Source organism: Ursus arctos, unplaced genomic scaffold (assembly GCF_023065955.2).
Source record: "Ursus arctos isolate Adak ecotype North America unplaced genomic scaffold, UrsArc2.0 scaffold_26, whole genome shotgun sequence".
Taxonomy (NCBI): Eukaryota; Metazoa; Chordata; class Mammalia; order Carnivora; family Ursidae; genus Ursus; species Ursus arctos.
The window spans coordinates 42,336,093-42,356,064 of NW_026622941.1; the positions used below are offsets into that span (position 1 = coordinate 42,336,093).

Genomic DNA, 19,972 nt, shown 5'->3' on the forward strand with positions numbered 1-19,972 from the left:
GTATCTGGGAAGATTGGAATGAACCTCCACTCTCTGTTTTTGCTTGCCAAAACTTGCATGAAGTTTACACTGAAAATGGCTTTTGGGTGTCCTATCACAAAAGGAGAGTGTTCGCCAGCCAGAACCGCCCCCGTGCTAATCTGAGAGCCATCTGTCAACATGGACCATCTTTCAGTCTCATCTTTTGCCAACAGCACTTCAAAACAAAGTGTCCAACCAACACTGCTTGGTGTTTTATTAGCTCATTCTATTACCTTTTTTGACTGCCTCACTTTGTTTCAAGGAAATCATGACCTAATTTAAAGACAGTCAAATTCCCTGTGTTCAGGTGTACAGTTCTATGGCTTGTAACCAGCGTGTGTCAAGCTCTTCAGGCAACCCTAATGTCTTTGGGTGCAAAGGAAACCTATTTCAATTCATTTACGGCTCTGCTCCCAGGCTCGGCTATGCTCCCAGGCTTTCAATGTAACCACCCCAGATTTGGGGATATTTCCTTTTCTGTAGCAATTGATTCAACTGATACATCTCAGAAGTTGCTTACAAGCAGGAACTCTGCGGCAAACCTTTGTTATCATAGAGCCGAGTCAAGCATTTTGCCTTCCTACCAGTTGGCCTCTGTTCTGCTGGATCAGTGCAGTGTTTTCCTGGCGGTGGCTGGGGCTGGGGTGGGGGACACCAGGCTGAGGAGCAAGCCACTGAGTGACCGAGTTGGAAACACAAAACCCCTCAGTTATCAGATTACGCCAATCCACTTTCCAGGATCCTCACTTCTCCGTTTTGAGAAAGAGCCCTGAGTGGCGGAGGGCTGAATTGTTGTGGGTAGTCATATCACCCACAGGATAACTAAGTATCACATAATGTTGACTGACTGAGTTGGGTATGAAGCAGGGTGAGTGGTCAGCAGGGCTGAGAGATGGGTCTCCAAAGACAAGGAGCAGGAGAGGATGAGACAGTTTCAGAACCAATACACTGATCAGCTGCCTAATCTGACAGTCTTTATATTAGAAATCTGCTTTGTGCTTGTTTATCATATGGGAAACTCCTGAGTGTAGCTACAACGGGCGGGACAGTTAGAAATCAAAGGGAAGAAGCCTTATTTTGTAACATGATCCACACTGAGTTTCGGTTTTCAAGATAGGCATAGGTCTCCGTCTTCCCCAGAATCGTGGAAGACGGAGACAGCTGATCATAAGAGGGTTACATCCAATGGACATGTGCTTGTCTTGAGTGTCAGTGATTTTTGACCTTCTGATGGTGCATGATGGGAGCTCAGGTACAGCAGGTGTAGACAGTGGAAATGAGAATGGGGCCGCTCCAGCTGTAACTTAGGGGCCGACGGAAGTTGGAGGCAGGAGAGGAGAAGTAACCTGAGAGAGGGCAATGCCACTGTAGACGGGGACAACGTGGGACCAAGACCAGATGGCAGGACTCAGTGCTTGTAGCTCTTCCTGCTGGAGGAGGACGTGGTGGTGTATTTGATGGTGGAACTGCTGCCTCCAGAGGAGCTGAAGCCACCGCCCACGCCTCTGCCGCTGCTGGAACTGAAGCCACCTCCAAGGCTGTGGCCACTGCCATAGGAGTAGCCGCTGCCTCCGCCCAGGCCTGAGCCACCGCCCATGCCGCTGGCACTGCCATAGCCGCCAGACACGGTGGACTGCACCACAGCTGTGAAGGAGAGAGGGACAAAGACACACAGGACACAGTGAGCTCTCTCTGCCAGCCTCAGGCCAGTCAGAAGAGCACAAGGGCAAGGGAGGGAGGCAAGCAAAGGTACTTACAGATGTTGACTTGTCCGACGCCTTCCCCACTCAGCCTAGGAAGGGAGAGAGCACAGGGAGCGTGAGACCTCAGAGAGCTCCCAGGGGACCAGAGCGGGAAGCCCCGATGTGAGGAGAGCCCCTGGGGAAGCTGCCTTTGAAATGGTTCTCTGAGAGTAGCCATTATGGCCATAAGTAAGGTGCCTTCAACTTCTGCTCAAGACAACCTGACCCTGGATCCAAGATATTTGAGGGGCTTGTGTGGGTTACCCACCTGCACTCCTCGCCCTCCAGCAGCTTCCTGTAGGTGGCGATCTCCACATCCAGGGCCAGCTTGACATTCATCAGCTCCTGGTACTCCTTCAGCAGCCGGGCCATGTCCTGCTTGGCCTTCTGCAGGGCATCTTCCAGCTCAGCCAGCTTGTTCTTGGCATCCTTGAGGGCCATCTCCCCACGCTGCTCAGCATCAGCGATGGCGGACTGCAGGTTGGCACACTAGGGGAGGAACACAGGAGAATGAACTTGCGATTCAGTCCTCCAGAGGAGACTAGCCACACTTCTTCTTTCTAGTGAGAAAGAGTCCTAGAGCATAGAATTTGTGGAGAGGGAACCCTGAATCTTCCTGTCTAGCTGTTTGACTATCTGGTAACCTTTTCACGTCTCTGAGCTTGTTATCAAAGTCCTATGCCTTTTGTATTACCCACCTGCATGAGGACGTGAGTGGTGACTGATGGAGTCTCCAGTCTACACATTAGAAGAACTGGACAACTGGATTTTTTTTTTTTTGAGTGTTGTCTCCAAAGTCAAATCTGGACCACAGACAAACGTATCTAGCATGACCACGACTAAATTTGTACATTACAAATATGGTCCATTGAGGAAGTGAATTTTCCATGAGACTATTGAAACCCTGCTCTCATCCCACCTCAGATCACATGTTTGGGAAAGCTTGTTCTCCCCTTTCACTCTTCCCTCTTTTTTTTTCTTTTTCTTTTTTGAATCATGAGTAGATTTGCAACATCTTTTCTCAACTCCTATGGCCTGCCTTTCCTCCCCATTTGTTCCTTTGCAGCTCCCAATACAATCATTCCTTTAAGATCAATCATATTTCCATACTTCTAGCCCATACTCTACTCCTGTGACCAGGAGAGATGTTTCTATGTGTTTGTATCATGCTCTTGGGATTGGACCCACTCTCCCTGAGAGACCCAGTGGCAGCTACTAAGGTAGACAGCTTGGTCTACTAAGGACAGCATGGTCTTTCCTCCCTTGTAGTTTCCAGTGCCCAGATGTGTCCAAATGATGATCGATGACTGGCTGATAGTCTAGCAAGGAAATAATACTTTTCTTCCCTTCCCCACTCCCACCCTCTGCTCCATCCTACCTGCTTTTTGGTGTCATCAATGTCAGATCTCTGTCTCAGGATCATTTGGTTGAGCTCAGTAGTCTCCTTCTTGGTGCTGTGTAGCAAGGTGGTCTGCTGACCTTGACCTGCAGGAGTTCAGAAGGAAAGAAAGGTAGGTATGGGCTTTCACATATGAACACTGGCTTTTAATTCCCAATCACCTAATAAGATTGTACCAAATGATGTTACATCTCTAAGAACAGTAGATGGCACAAGATTATTTGCTGTTGCGCAACTGAGTGGTTCTGGAGGATCATTGAGCACCTAGTTTTGCAAAAAACAGTGATGTTCTTCATATCCTTGGGATTTACAATCAGGAAGAGGTTGAAGGCAAAGCTCAGGAGTACAATGTCATTAAAATATTTTTTTTTCCTCCAATTTTGTCTCTTGCTTTTTACTCTTCCAACCTTCAACAAAGGGACTGAGACACCTAATCTTGATAAGCTCACCATCTTCAGGTGAATTCATTTTGTGCTGCTTCATGTTTATTGATTTCTCATTTGTATCTAAAAAGAGGAAGAGGAGAGATGCTTGAATCAATGAGTAAAGAATTTGGAAAGAGCCTGTCTTGACCCAACATTTCACACTAAATGAATCATTCTTGAATTGAACTTTCAGTTCATGGAGACTAGAAAGTGACTACTCTCTCATTTTCTCCCCTAATGTGCACTTCAGCAATCATGCCCACAACTAGACCTGGCCACTCATAGACTTGAAGTGTGGCGCTGAAGCCATGGTGGCTGACGCTTTGGCTCCTCATGGTGGATTTGCTAGACATGGTTCCTGAAGAGGAGAAGGCTGCAGAAAGTGTGAGAGGCTGGAGGGTAGAGCTGAAAGGAGGAGGAACATGAGATGCTTTCTAGTAGCCACTGTACAGGGAGGACTAGGCTGGGCTCATCCTGAAAGGTGACCTTGCAGGTTGAGAAGTGTGGCTTTTTTAAAAACAGTGAGACCTCATCTTTGTTATTAGAAAAGTTATGAAATATGAAGATTGCTTTTTTGACTTCTTTTAGAGGGAAAAATTCTCTTATCTTTGATCTGTGATTGAAACCAATACAATAAGACTATTCTGAATTCACTGAAGCCAGGAGTTAGACTTTGTCTCAAACAAAGGTTCAGAATGTTTTGCTTGTGTATCAGAATGTCCTGAGTGCTCTCCTCTCCAACCTGGTCTTTTGTGACGGCTGAGAACTAGAAATCTAAAGGCAATTTTGCCCTAACAAAAGATTACTATTTTCCAACAATTGCAAATATGTGAAGTTTGACTTGTTTTTTCAGCTATGTAAAACATTGAATAGGTAGAAGAGTATAAGAAGAACTTAATAAAGCCCTGGATACCCATCACCCAGATTTTGCTATTGTATCTCAAGGTTAACCTTATTTCATTCATAATTTCCCCTCTTTCTTCACCTACCTTAAATTTATTTGAAAGGAAATTCCAGAAGATTATATGTTTATCAGTAAATAATTCACTTTTTATGTCAAAATGGCAGACTGTTTAAAAAGTGACCAAAATACTATTTTTATATCTTAAAGTTTAACAGTAATTCTTTAATATCATGAAGGGATTAACATCCAAATTCCCTGCATTCTTATTGATTTTTTAAAATAATTTGTTCAATTCAAGATCCAAACAAGGTCCATACATATTTGTTTGAGTGATGTATCCCCCAAATAATATGTCCTTTAAATCATCTAACCCTCTGTCTTTTTTTTCTTGCAATTTATTTATTACATAAACTAGGTTAATTGTCCCATAGAATTTTTTATTCTTTGGGTTTTGTCACTGCATCCACTGGTGTCATTGAATATGTTACTCTCTCCTCTGTGTTCCTGTCAAGGGGAACTCAAATCTAGAAGGGTAATAAGTTTATTTTATATATTTAAACTTTTCCAGAAGTAGGTGTAGTTGAAAGTGTATAAGAATGAATATTGTCACTTGAGGTGCCTGGATGGCTGAGTCAGTTAAGTGACTGACTCTTAATCTTGGCTTAGATCATGATCTCAAGGTTGTTAGATAGAGCCCCACATCAGGCTCCTTGCTCAGCACAGAGTCTGCTTGAGATTCTCTCCTTCTCCCTCTGCCCCTCTCCCCACTTGCACACACACACTCTCTAAATAAATAAATAAAATCTTAAAAAAGGAACAAACATTAAAAAAGGAATGAATATTATTACTTCAATATCTACAGATTTAGAAATCACTAAGTAATGCATCTTTGTCTATCAAAACAAATTCTCAAGGCAAGCCCCCAGCCATGTAATTGAAGAAGTTTCTGTCCTTTGAGGGGACTTTTCGTGCATATGAGTGTGTGTGTGTATACACACTTCCTTCAGGTGTTCCAATTATGCTTGTGTTGCGCCTACTTTATCTTCTTTATCTGTATTTCCCCTTGACTCTCCTTTAATGCTCTTTGACCACCCCCCCACTCATGAAACTCTCTTTTCTCAGTATTCTCCTACATGTCCTTTATTGTGCATTTGGCATACCTATTGCCCTTTGTACTGATATTAATTTGGCCTTCATTTGCATTGTGGCTTTATTTTTCTCTCTGCCTCATATCTGACTTCTGTAAGTGAAGTTTTAGCTATTATTGTCTCATTATATGGTTTTTATTCTCGAACTTAATAGCAGGTTTATTTCATTAATTTTGGCAATTTTGTTTTATAGTAACTTCATGTTGATGAGTGATCATTACCTGCCTTTCATTTTACATATTCACTTCATTTTCAAACATGTGTTGTCTTTTGTGGGTCCTAAAACGGTTCCTTTCTGACTACTGCTCATCCATGAATGAGATGAACTCTATCTTGACCCATCAGTTGTTTGTAGAAAGTATTCTGGGGAATGGGCTGGGCCATATGCAGGCTAACAGATTGGGTGAATAATTCTTGCTCCTTAAAACACCCTACTCAACAACTGCAGAGTGGTTTACAATTCCCAGTCACTCTGCTTTTTTTCTTTCTTTCACCAACAAAATGCTGCCAATAGGCCTTGTCTTTGATTTGTTATTCAATTCTACCTCCACTGTTTCTTGAAACTTCATGACTAATGGGGTCCTGCCTCAGGTCACACTCCTAGTTCTGACTGTTGCAAATAAGGGATTCTTGGATTTGCACCTGATGACTTGTCCTTCACATTGACTTACTTGTGCTAAATGAGTCAACAGTGCCTGGAATATAATAAAACTTCAACATCAGGCTGCTTCTTTAGCTTGTGCTCAACAATTATTTTGACAGATAATTTCTTGTGTCCCAGGAGCTGAAACAAACAACAACAAAAGAACAAAATAAGAAAACTGAGGAAATTTAATCTCTTGATGTTTGCATACTGTCCCTGTGATGAGACATTCTTTCACCACTTAGCTAGGCTTACTCTGAACCTAGAGATCAGTACAACATGAATACATAAGATCTTCTCAAGACTTTACTGAGCATGTGTCTTCCTGGATATATGCATGACTCCTTAAATTCTCTCATACACAGAGCAACTTTTAAATGTGCTCATTTTCCAAAAAAACTCATTCCACTTAGTCTTTAGACCTTAGATGGTCAGATGGTCTATTGTTTGTCTCTTCCTATAACCTCTTGCCCCAGGACTCTGTGGGTTTGTAGTCTTCCTGGAAGTTCTTCCTTGCTGTGTCTCTTGCTTCTCTTATCTACATTTGGATTTATGTGAAACAAAGTTAAGAACCTTGCCTTAGTTCTTAGGAACTCTTCCAGACATGTTTGAAGAGACTTACATGGTTATTTGCAAATAGGGTCTACAACTTCTCTCTGTGTGAAGGTGTATATGGTAGGGAGTATTAGAGGCAGAGGGTGGGGAGGGGGTGAAGGGTAGAATGGAAAGAGGGAGGTTGGGGAAGAGTTCAGGAACAGGCTGCTGCCTACTCAAGACCAAAATTGCAATAGGTAGAGGGTAGAGCAAGGGCTCAGAAAATTGTTTTAAAAAAGGCTTTGTTATAATTTTGAAGTTGCATATTCTTGATTGGCCATTTGTTGGTTGTTATCAACTTTGGACAGTTTTCCAGAGCTCCTACAGAGTTTACTCAGTTTCTGGTTGTTTTTTGAGGTTTCTGGGGGCAGAAGGAGAGCTTGAAGTTTTCCAGTCTGCCATTTTGCTATCCTCACCTGCACCATAAGATTTTAATTAAATAAATCCATGTATATATACTGTTTTTGCAACTTGTTTTTCTGGTAGATGCTATATCCTGTATAATTTTCCAGGTCAGTTGTTTCCTTTCCATTACTCCTCCTGAGTGTATAATAATATGAAAGTTAAATGGGCTTAGATTTTGGAACCCAGTTATCACTTTATCTGTTGTTGGGAAGTTCTGACCGAAAATGAGGAGGTACCAATGTGAGAGGCTGCCCATGTTCCTGGAGGAACACTCAGAAGTGAATACAGGAGAATACTGATACAAGAGGATCCAGAAGCAGCCTCTATATAGTAGGGAATTGAAGAAATTTTCTCTTGTGTTGTGAGAGCCTGGGGGCTAGGAAGATAATGATCACTTCTGAAGAAATAGGGAATGATGTGGACAAGGGCAGGACAAGTTGAATGATGAGCCCTTGCACCATACCTTGAGTTTTCATTTTCCATTCATAGAAGTCAAATCTGGCCATGGCACACCAGAGGGGAGACGTGGAAGCATCTCTTCCGAGGACCAAGGAATCAGCTTTATCCGTTTTCATGAGAGACTTAGGGTGGGACAAGGTGGGTATTTCCATTTTTGTTTTGCCTTCACACTTCAAGAAATTAGCATATGAGTTTTGTGCCTGAGTCTTTGGATTCTTAATTTGAGAACCTCTAGTATTTTTAATTTTCCCATGTTGTGAAGACTGTTTGGATTCACATCCGTGTACATACCTCTTCCCACAATTGTGCTATTTCCTCAGTATACATTTCTAGAAAGATAATTGCAGTTCAGAAGTAAGTACACTTCCATTTCTCTTGATACACCTTGTCAGGCAAATTTCTTGGTCATGAAGCTAATTCCAAGTAAAAATCAAATATCGTATCCCTTGTTAAATGTTCTTTTGATCTGATAGGCCAGAAATATATTTCTCCAACTGATAATGTAAGGTTCATCCCTGGGGGATGTAGTGAGGTGGTCTTAGAGACAAGGCAAGTGAGACCAAGCCATTTCTGCCTGGTGCAGCTGATAAAAAGCAGAGTATACAATGATGGTGGACCAGATTCTTCCCATTCCACTTGCCAAACATTTAAATGAAATCTTATCTAGGAAGGAAATCTGAGTGTCAGGATGCTAAACTGCAGGCTTTTGTGCCTGTCTCAAGGAAAAGAGTGAAGTACCTGGGGATTGGGAGTATTTTAAATACATAAACAGGTATTTGTTCATTGAAAAGCTCAAGAACAACGGGTGACAAATCAAGGCCATAAAACGATGCATTATATAGTAAATCTGCTTTATTTAGCAATTAGAAGAAAGCAAAGAGCAGAGGGAACTTCACAGGGATACAGACTCTGTACATTGTAGAACTAGTCACTTCTGCTTTCAAGACCATTGCAAGATAGGAGGAACCTAACACTGGGAACGTAGAGAATTCCTGGGTACCTGGAAGCAAAGGGCAAGTTGCCGTGTTCTGGAGTAGGACCCAGGCAGTGTTTCTGTAAAGAAAATGGGCAAAGGTAATTTCCTTCTGATTCTCAACCTCATATACAAAATAATGGAGGCAAGAGAGTAATATTTTGGTAACAACCTGAGCCCCAGTTGCGGTTTATTATGATGTAAAGCAGAGGTTGACCTATGGTGAGCAATGGATGATCAGGTGGGGCAGGTATCAGCAGTGAAGAGACCTGAGGGACTCAACAACTTTAGCTCAAACTCAGAAAGTAAGAGAAATCAGAGGCAGGAGAGAAGTAGCCTGAGAGAGGGCAATGCTGCTGTAGACGGGGACAACGTGGGACCAAGACCAGATGGCAGGACTCAGTGCTTGTAGCTCTTCCTGCTGGAGGAGGACGTGGTGGTGTATTTGATGGTGGAACTGCTGCCTCCAGAGGAGCTGAAGCCACCGCCCACGCCTCTGCCGCTGCTGGAACTGAAGCCACCTCCAAGGCTGTGGCCACTGCCATAGGAGTAGCCGCTGCCTCCGCCCAGGCCTGAGCCACCGCCCATGCCGCTGGCACTGCCATAGCCGCCAGACACGGTGGACTGCACCACAGCTGTGAAGGAGAGAGGGACAAAGACACACAGGACACAGTGAGCTCTCTCTGCCAGCCTCAGGCCAGTCAGAAGAGCACAAGGGCAAGGGAGGGAGGCAAGCAAAGGTACTTACAGATGTTGACTTGTCCGACGCCTTCCCCACTCAGCCTAGGAAGGGAGAGAGCACAGGGAGCGTGAGACCTCAGAGAGCTCCCAGGGGACCAGAGCGGGAAGCCCCGATGTGAGGAGAGCCCCTGGGGAAGCTGCCTTTGAAATGGTTCTCTGAGAGTAGCCATTATGGCCATAAGTAAGGTGCCTTCAACTTCTGCTCAAGACAACCTGACCCTGGATCCAAGATATTTGAGGGGCTTGTGTGGGTTACCCACCTGCACTCCTCGCCCTCCAGCAGCTTCCTGTAGGTGGCGATCTCCACATCCAGGGCCAGCTTGACATTCATCAGCTCCTGGTACTCCTTCAGCAGCCGGGCCATGTCCTGCTTGGCCTTCTGCAGGGCATCTTCCAGCTCAGCCAGCTTGTTCTTGGCATCCTTGAGGGCCAGCTCCCCACGCTGCTCAGCATCAGCGATGGCGGACTGCAGGTTGGCACACTAGGGGAGGAACACAGGACAATGAACTTGCGATTCAGTCCTCCAGAGGAGACTAGCCACACTTCTTGTAGAAAGTGAGGAAGAGTTCCAGAGCCCAATATCATAGAAAGGGACTTTTCCTCTTTTTGCCCAGCCCTTTTCTCTTCTGCACAAATTAGCTAATCTGAGAGCCACATGACAAAACCCGTGCCCTCTATTTTTAACCACCCTGCATTACACTGGACAAAATACCAGCAATTTGGAAGAAATGAACCCACTCATTTCTTTTGAGTGCTGCCTCAAAGCCAGACCAGCACCTTTTTTGATGAGCTCTGTGGATGCCACACTAACTTATACAAAATTAGGAGCATCCTTACTCAAGGAGATGAGTTTCACATCTAGCTGTGGAGATCTTGCCTTCCTCACTCCTAAGGGATTCTAACTCACTTGGGCAACACTGATCTTCACCCTGGGTCCTTGCTCAACTTTCTTTTTCGGTAGAATCTTCAGCAGATTTGGAACAATCTTGACCCTCTTCTGACCTCCCCTTTCCTTTCCTCACTTGTTTCTTATATTCCTAAACCAACCATTCTCCTTAAGTAATCTCTTTTAAAAGCCCCAAGACTACCTTTTGACAGTCTGACTAACTGGGATTGCTCCTGTCAGGTGATTGCATCATTCTGTAGTGTTGGCATGCGTGTGTCCCAAGCTGGGGGAACTCACAAGAGTGGGAGCGGTGTGTCCTCCTCTCTGCTATTCCCTCAATTCCCAGTGTTTCCCAAATGGTGACTGATGACCACTTGGTGGTGTAGCAAGGAAAGGATGCTCTTCCTCTCCAGAGCCCCCCACCATACCTGCTTCTTGACATGGTCGATCTCAGATCTCAGCCTCTGGATCATGCGGTTGATCTCAGCAATCTCCTGCTTGGTGTTGCGCAGGTCGTCCCCATGTCTGCCAGCTGTGACCTGCAGCTCCTCATACTGGAATGCAGACAGAGAGAAGGCAGTGTATACGGGCTTTCACATGCCAACGGTGACTTGACTTGTGAACCAGGCATTTAACACACTTGCACCTAGTGGCTTCTCCCCAAGGGATTTTAGGGAAAGTTGATGTGGCAAGGTCACAGGATCCTGTACCTTGATCACAGACCCTCTTTTGAATGGACCGCTGACTGCCTAGTTCAGTTGGGGACCAGCAATGTTCTGTATCCTGTTTCTGAGAGCCAGCATCAGGGTGAAGACAAAAGCAAAGCTCACTAGGTCCTTATCTATGTAGCTGTCCTCCTGCACTTGGGTTCTTTGACTTCTTGAGCTTGGACAGAAAAACTGTAATGCCTGCTCTAGGAGTGCAGGGTACACATCCTATGAGAAAAGATCAGCTTCCTTACAGCACACTTCCCAGCAAAGAAGTCTATAGTCTTGCTGGTGTTCAGGTAGGGGACACAGCTGTCAACTCAAGGCTCACCTTGCTCTGGTACCAGGACTCAGCCTCAGCCCGGCTCCTCTGAGCAATCTCCTCATATTGGGCTTTGACTTCAGCGATGATGCTGTCCAGGTCCAGGTTACGGTTGTTGTCCATGGACAGGACCACGGAAGTGTCTGAGATGTGGGTTTGCATCTGTGCCAGTTCCTGCAGAGCAGAAGATTATCAGATCATTTTTTCCTATGGCATTTACAGAGGTATCCAATCACCCAGATCTTCCACCCTTTGCAGAGCCCCATCAGGGCAAATAAAAGAGGAGTGGAGATGCTTACTGCGTCATACAAGGCTCTGGTGAAGTTGATCTCATCTGTGAGAGCGTCTACCTTGGCTTGCAGTTCAACCTTATTCATGTAGGCAGCATCTACATCCTGGGAAATAAACCAACAACTTGAAGTCAGCTGAGCCCTCCTTCCCAGTCTGAACACCTTTTAGGCTCCCCATCTAGTCCACTCTTGGATGTGTGCACAGACCCAGAGTCCTCACCCTCTACAAAGGAACATGACCCCCTGATCCTCATCAGCTCACCTTCTTCAGAGTCACAAATTCATTCTCCGCTGCTGTGCGCTTGTTGATTTCGTCTTCATATCTGGAATTAGAGCAAGACACAATTGAGCCAGTGGCGAAGATGATACAGCAAGATCAGCCTGGGTTCCCAACTTCCCATAAGACAGATATCTCTAAGTTGAGCTTTCCTGCCACTGAGCCACAGAAATGGTTTTTTTGTGTTCCCTCAATTCCTTATATCTTTTCTCTCCCCACCCACCTCTATGGTCCATTTGTTCTTTTGGGGTTGTTTTTAGGCACTACTTGTGGTTTTCATTGCCATGGACCTGTTTCCCTATGGAACCATGCCCACCTCTGGACCTGGTCACCCGGTCGTCTTCAAGTGTGCGCTTCAGGAAACTGAACCCCTTTGTCTCCTTGAACTCACTTGTTCTTGAAGTCCTCCACTGTGTCCTGCATGCTCCTCAGCTCCGAGTCCAGGCGGCCCCTCTCGCCCAGGATGCTGTCCAGCTGTCTCCTGAGGTTGTTGATGTACTGCTCAAACAAGGGCTCCAGGTTCTGCCTCACGGTCTTGGTGCCCTGCTCCTGGAGCAGAGTCCACTTGGTGTCCAGGACCTTGTTCTGCTGCTCCAGGAACCGTACCTGGGGGAAGACAAGGTGGTTATTTGCCAGAGAAAGCAATGGAGAAAGAGATATGAGTTGCCAGGAGCCCAGGCACGCCTGGCATGTCACCGAGCTCCTGGGCTACTACAGAGCATGTAGAGAGGATCAGACTGACAGTGTTGGTCCCCCCAAACCTATTTCCTTCCTACCCCAGTGATCCTAATGTGAAATTCTTCCATGGACCTATGAGGTCTTCTCGCTGGCTAAGTTATGTCACCTGTCAGTAGCGTTCAACTTGTCTTTTCTTTTCATTGAAAAGCACAATCACACATTTCCCTGTTACATTGCACGATTTTTTAAAAAAATCATACCTCAGTTAAAAGTATATGAATTGTGCAGAATCTAATGATTAAATCCAATTCAGTTAATGATTGGAGTGCAATATCTTCTGTTTTAGTACATAGTTCTCCTCTACAACAAACACCCTCATGGTCATGCTCTGGTTCTACACATTCCTTTCTATGGATACATAGATGTTTCTGAGTCTTTTTCTTCTAATCCAGGCAGAAATGCTTTCTTTTCTTTTTCTTCCCACTCTTTTCCTCATGCCCAGAGTCCTCAAGGAGATTTCCGCTGGCATTATTTTTTGATTCTAGGAGTCTTCAGAAGGTAAAGCTAACCCACTCCATTCTCTCACTGCCTTATTTTGCTTCATGCTTATGAAAAGTAGAGTATTCTTCCCTGGCAGGGATGAAGGACACGTAAGAGAGCCAGGGGTTTTAAATGGTTTCCATCACCTGCTGCCTGTTGTGAACGTGGAGGCCAACTGGCATCCCAGGGGAGAGCTAGTCTCAGTCCCCTTCTCCCTGCCTCCTGAGTCTCCCCCTGGTAGACAGTCATTGCTTGCCTAGTGTCAGGACTCTGGAATCCCAGTGCAGGCAGGTGTTCCTGGCTCACCTTGTCGATGAAGGAGGCGAACTTGTTGTTGAGGGTCTTGATCTGCTCCCGCTCCTCAGTCCTCACCCTCTGGATGGTGGGGTCGATTTGCAGGTTCAGAGGAGTGAGGAGATTCTGGTTGATGGTGACCTCTTGGATGCCTCCAGGAGGGCACACAGGGAAGCCAGAGCCTCCATAGCCACCAACAAAGCCAGCTCCACCACCGAGCCCAAAGCCACCACCAGCTGCACCACCAAAACCAAATCCACTTGCGACTCCACCTCCATAGCCAAAGCCACCTCCAACTCTGCCACCATATCCGCCACCGATGGCACAGCTGCCCCCTCCGATGGAGATCCTCTTGGAGCCCCCCAGGCCATAGAGGCTCCTGCTGCCAAAGCCGGCTCCTCCATACACTCCACCGAGGCCACCACTGCCCCTGGAGCGGGACACGGAGACACTGCTGAAGCCAGAGCGGCAGACCCCTGGGACTCTGGCTGAGCTGGCGCTGAAGCCACGGTGGCTGACGCTTTGGCTCCTAATGGTGGATTTGCTAGACATGGTTCCTGAAGAGGAGAGGGCTGAAGAAAGCGTGAGAGGCTGGAGGGTAGAGCTGAGAGGAGCAGATCTGTGAGATGAACCTCCCGGCAGCAGTTTATATAGGATGGAAATGGGTTGGGCTCCGTCCTGGAAGGTGAGCTTGCAGATCGGGAAGGGTTGGGCTTTACAAACAGTGATGTCACATCTGGATTATTAGAAAAGTTATGAAATATGAAGATTGCATTTTTGGCTTTCTTTAGTCAGGGAAAAATATCTCCCGTCTTCCAGCTTTGACTTGATCTCAGTACAATGAGACTATTCTTAATTCACTGAGCGAGGAGTTAGTCACTGTCTCAAACAAAGGATCGGCGTGTTATGCTAGTGCATCAGAAGGTATAAGCGCTTTGCTCTCCACCTGTGTTGTACCCAGCAGAGATAGGACATTGAAATAATCCATTGCATATGCTGTCATAGAAATATTCTTGTTCTTTTCCATAATTAATGAAGTTAAATATGACTTTTTTCCTTTTATGTAAAATTTCACCCACATAGGGAGTAAAATAACAACATAATCGGTCCCTATGTTCTTATCACCTGGCTATATAAAAGTCATTATCTCATGGTCCATCTTACAGCTTCCATATTCCCACCCTATTCCTTAGCAACTGTAAATTATTTGAAAACAAATACCACAGATCGTATTGTCTCTTTGGTATGTAATTCCATATTTATGACTAAATGAGAGACTCTTTAAAAAAAATAACCAAAATATCATTTTCATATCTTAAAAATTTTATATATTCATTAACATCAACAAGTATCTATTCAATCTTCAAATATTCCTGTGAGGATCATTTATGTTTTATATTTTGTTTGTCCATATCAGGACCCACATAAGCTCTATACATTTTGTACGTGGGGGATATGTCATTTAGATCATATATCTTTCAAATCTTTTAAGTCATTAGATCCTCCTTCATAATTTTCTTACAGTTTATTTGTTAAGGAAACCAGGTTATGTGTCTCCTGCAATGTTTCATTCTTGGAGTTTTCTAACTGCATATTCATGATGTCTCACTTGACACCCTACTGTGCTCCCTTTATATCCCAGAACGTGGTAGTTCAAACTAGAAACTTAATATGCTATATATTTAAACGTTCCAGATGTAGATGTTGTCCACTGTCTATTAATCTACTGAATATGATTACTTACACACTTACTTGTATATTTAAATATTGAAGAAGTAACAGATGTTCAAGGGACAAAGACATGCTCCAGGCCATTGCCCAGCCAGCCAGTTCCCACATGCAGACGCAAGCAGCGTTCCCAGTTCCTGTGTATCGTTGTAGTAACCTCCCTTGGGTATGTTTCTGTGTTTTTCCTGGCATGTGTGTGATGTGTATGTGTGTGTGTGTGTGTGTGTGTGTGTTTATGAGAGAGAGTGAGAAGGAGAAGGAGAGAGATATTGGGCGGGAGTGTATATGTACAGAGAGAGCCCATGTTTTTTTAAAAGTATACATTGTATGCATATTTATGTATATATAACCCCCCCACATATTCTCTTTTCGGTTACTCCTGTCTTGTATTTATTGGTGTTTTCTCTTCATTCTCATTCTCTTTCATTATTGGTGTATTCTCTTCATTCTCTATGATGACTGCTTCCTGCCTGCTCGCTCCCCTTTCCTCTCCCTGCCCCCCCTTCGTGTCTATTTCTGTACATTCAGCAAGGCCTTGACCCCCTTGTCTGTTTCCAACTTGGTCTTCATTTCTATTATGGCTGTCTTGTTTCTTTGCTCCTTTCCTGAGCTCTACAAGCTCACATTTTCTCCTTTATTATCCCACTCATTGGCCCCTTCATTCTCTTATTTTATCATGATGTCTCTTTCCTTGAGTTTTGGGTAATATTTTATTGGAACTTTTTTCTGTTGAGTGTTTTTCACATGCCTCTTGTTTTTCTAGTTCCCTGTGTTTTTTAACGTAAGGTATCTATTGTGGGTCCTGGAATGGTTCCTTTCTGACCAGTGCTCATCTCTGAATGAGGCGAGCGCCTTCTGGGCCTGCCATTTGCAGGAAGACTTCTGGGAGGTTGGCCAGGGCCATATCCAGGCTCACAGTGATTCTCATTATGACACAGAGCTGTGCGAATAATTCCTTTACGCTTTAATTCAGACCAAACAACAAAGGTCACTGGAGAGTGGCTCACAGTTCATTCTCAGCCTTCTTTGCTTCACCAACAAAATGCTGCCAATAGGCCTCGACTGATTCCTTATTCAGCCCTGCCTTCACAGTTTCTAGAAACTTCATGACAAATGGGGTCCTGCCTCCGGCCCACACACCCAGTTCTGACTGTTGCAAAAAGGGATTCCTGGATTTGCACTTGATGAAGTGTCCTTTACAGTGACTTGGCAGGAGTTCAGTGAGTCAGCAGTGGCTGGCATGTAGGGAGACCTGCGTTAGCTTTGTTTGCTGTTCTCTGTGGTTACCATGCTGTTTGGTTTTGATTTGTCGGTTGGTGGAGAGCGTCCTTCACTGAGACGTGTGGCCGTGGCCATCTTTTCTCTGAGTTTTCTTAACAGCTGTGCTTGCGTGTCTCTATTTCTGTGAGAATATTCTTCTATTTTTTTTTTAATTGAGGGATTTTAAGATCTTTTCATTTTGATAGTTGAGGATGGAGTTTACCTTTGTGTTTCTTGTTCTTGTCGTTTTCAGGGAATTTCTGAAAAAGGGGAAATGCTTCCCTTTCATCTGCTAGGTCCATTCAGAAGTCTCCCGTTCACATATTTATATTTAAAATATCATACTAACCAAAATATCAAGCTAGTAACTTAAAGTAGAAATATTATTTTTTCCTCTCTCACGCTTCATGAAAACAGTTTTATTCAGTGCAGATGTTCTTGTCCTCAGGGCCTCCCTTCCCCAGAGCCACGTTGGGAGTCACCTGACAGTTTTCTATAGGACATCATATTTACTGTCAGTAGAAATTTAACCCTAAATTAAATGCTCTCATCAGTGTGACAACTTACTTAATTGCTTAAACAAAATTTGTATCATTGAACGTTTCTGAGTGGATACAGTCACAGAGAATAGCATATAAACCACCGGGTACCGATCACCCAGATTAAACGATTATCAAAGTTTTCTCATTATTGTTTCTTCTAATCCGCCTTCTTTTTATATCTAAATCCTCTACTACTTTTGTTGAACTTAAAGGAAATCCAGACATCAAGCATTTCACTTGCAAATACTTGCAGGCAGGTCTAAGGAATAAAGACTTTTTAAGCTAACTGCATAACAACACTATGGCTCTCTTCAGCGGCAGCCCTTTTTAAATGGTATCTAATAGCCCCCTACATTTGAATTTCTCTGATTATCTCAATGATGTCATTTTATCCTGGTTTGCTGGAAGCAACATCTTAACTAGGTTCACATATTGCATTGGACTACTATGTCTCTTAAAGTTCTTTTATTTGATAACAAACTCCGTCCTTTTCTTTCATAAGCCATTGATTTGTGGAGAAATTATTTTTTCTATAGAATGCTTACATTCTGGATTTGGCTCGTTGTTTCCTGTTGGTGTCGCATAACTTCTAGCCCCAGTGTTCCTGCATACCGGTAGTTGTCCTGGAGTTGCTTAGATTTATTTCCATTGTTTCGGGCAAGACTAGTACTAGCTGTGCTCTGTACTCCTGATTGCATCAGATCGTGAGCTACACAATACTAGATGTCCAATTTTTTGGTGTATGAAGACTGATCGGGGGACTTCTGTGGTTCGGCCCCATCCTTCTATTGAAAAGTACACAACAAAATTTCATCTAAGATTGTAGTGTTCACGGATCACTTCCTAGAGTCACTGTTTCATTAGGGGTTGCGAAATGGCAACTTTCTGATTTAGCATCCTGCCTCTGCATTTATTAGCCAGGGCTCATCTACAAAGGACTCTTTAGGTTTACTCTTTCGGTAAACTAATAGTTAATTCATCTAGAAGAGTCAAAATAAGTACTTGATTCTTTCCCTTTTAAAATTACTTTTTAGACTAATGGATTGGGAGCCTAGCAATTTCCAAAGGTAATCAAGGTAGTTTTTAGTTTGGTAGTTTGTTTTAATTTTTGGTGTAATTATAAATTCACAGTTTAAAAAATATATATTTGATATGTTTTAGTCTGTTGCAGCCATTAGTCCTTTGGGTGCTTAAAGTGTCCCAATTCGGGCCAATGGGAGTTTTTCAGATTGGCTTCTGTGTCCTCTTGACGAGACCCATTCAGCTTCAATAGCTTCCTTGTTTTCTGAGATGAGGTGTCTCCAGCTTATCTTATACTTACCTTGTAACAGACATGGAATCAGCCATTTTGCCAAATAGCTCTGGTTCCTTTTATTGGGAAATAATATTCATAAACTAGAATTTGGATGATAAGAGCACTCATTGTTACTGGCTTGTCTCGGCTTTGAAATCTTTTCAATGGACAGAACTAGGAAAGATGTAAAAATATATTTAAAAACAAATCAAACATTTGTAGTAATATTTTCAATTCAAACAGAAAATTACAGGTTGATTTTATACCTGTATTTATTGTTTCTCACACTGAAATCTTGGCCCTGAATGACATAAACATATTACTCATTTGCTTTATCCTGCACCATACCTATGATAGTATAAAAATAGCAGTAGCAATGTCATGATTAAAAATCAGTCTACTGAATGCGGTTTGTGATTTCTTTGGGGTTACTTTCTCCAGTAGTATGAAGAAAAACAAATTAGGTAAAGGGAATGGACAGAGAGAAAGAGGTGAAAGAAAACTTTCATGACATCCAGATAAATTCTAGGCTGGCAGTTTCAAACAGAAGCAGGAACGTAAGGTCCTCCATTACCACGACTGATGCAGTAGAGTTTCTTCAGTGAGAGGAGTACAGACACAGATGACAGAAGCCTTAAAGAAGTGGCCTGCTGGGGCGCCTGGGTGGCACAGCAGTTAAGCGTCTGCCTTCGGCTCAGGGCGTGATCCCGGCGTTATGGGATCGAGCCCCATATCAGGCTCCTCTGCTATGAGCCTGCTTCTTCCTCTCCCACTCCCCCTGCTTGTGTTCCCTCTCTCGCTGGCTGTCTCTATCTCTGTCAAATAAATAAAATCTTAAAAAAAAAAAAAAAAAAAAAAAAAAAAAAAGAAGTGGCCTGCTAAGGGAGCATGAAGAGGTTGGGGACTGTAAAAGTGCTGGGGAAATGGAACCTCTGAGTAGACATGCCTCCAAGACCTAAAGACGGTGGTTTTCCTGCCCCATCCCTACTTTTTAGTGCCAAAGGCATCATGGTGCCCCTGAAGTCTAGTAAGTGAAAGCATTGAGAAAAGACCGCCCAACAGGAGTCATGGTCAAAAAGGGGACAGCTACTTCCAGAGATGGATGCCTCAACCCCTTTGTCCTCCCATCCTTGGATCTACTGCCAGCTTTTCATAAAGTCACATACAATGAATAGATAGATAGGAAGTTTGTAAGGACTGCCTCCTGAAGCATGGAGAAGGGCAGAGAAGTGCAGCCTGCTCTCGAACCCTCCCTGAAGCATTCCCTCCCCTACTATGCTGCGCCCTTCCCTGCTATGAGATGTGATTCCAAGCATTGGAATGTGGTCAGGATTCTACCTAAATGCAGCTGGAATCTACATTGGACTGCCCACTAGCAATCATGCTGGATCACAGAGGATTCAGGTATGGTAGACTTTGGGTATGTTGTCTATCTAGAAAAGAGTTCTTCTACTTACAGGTGTATTTAAAAGATGTATTTCCTATCTTTTCCAGTTACATGGCTTCTGTACTGAAGAAGGCAATAGGCTAGGCTTCTTAGGAGTCAAATCTAATATCTAACCACCATTGGTACTGACAGCTCATTCCTTGCCTCAAAAGCAAGTCTTTGCTGTTGCAAAAGAAATCCATTCCTTCTTATTCAGCACTCAGTGTGGAAAGGAATAAAATCCAATGTTTTCTTCACAAGGGCCTCAAATCTA

The 19,972-nt window shown here is 43.9% G+C and overlaps 1 protein-coding gene across 3 annotated transcripts; it reads right to left on the reverse strand.

The window, feature by feature from the left end:
* Positions 1-1,372: 1,372 nt before the first annotated feature.
* Positions 1,373-14,111, reverse strand: LOC113257463 (keratin, type II cytoskeletal 6A). Of its 3 annotated transcripts, XM_048216585.2 has the most exons (10): positions 13,461-14,083; positions 12,328-12,542; positions 11,922-11,982; positions 11,669-11,764; positions 11,379-11,543; positions 10,769-10,894; positions 9,715-9,935; positions 9,462-9,496; positions 9,172-9,348; positions 1,373-1,602 (listed from the first exon to the last, which is right to left on the reverse strand). In XM_048216585.2, exons 1-10 carry the CDS (start codon positions 13,998-14,000, stop codon positions 1,430-1,432), a joined length of 1,809 nt encoding a protein of 602 aa, XP_048072542.1. In that variant the 5' UTR covers positions 14,001-14,083; the 3' UTR covers positions 1,373-1,429. The 3 variants fall into 3 exon arrangements, with proteins under 3 accessions (XP_048072542.1, XP_057159213.1, XP_048072541.1); XM_057303230.1 differs by lacking the exons at positions 9,172-9,348; positions 9,462-9,496; positions 9,715-9,935 and adding exons at positions 1,779-1,813; positions 2,032-2,252 and having other exon boundaries at positions 1,373-1,665; XM_048216584.2 differs by lacking the exon at positions 1,373-1,602 and having other exon boundaries at positions 8,574-9,348; positions 13,461-14,111.
* Positions 14,112-19,972: the final 5,861 nt, after the last annotated feature.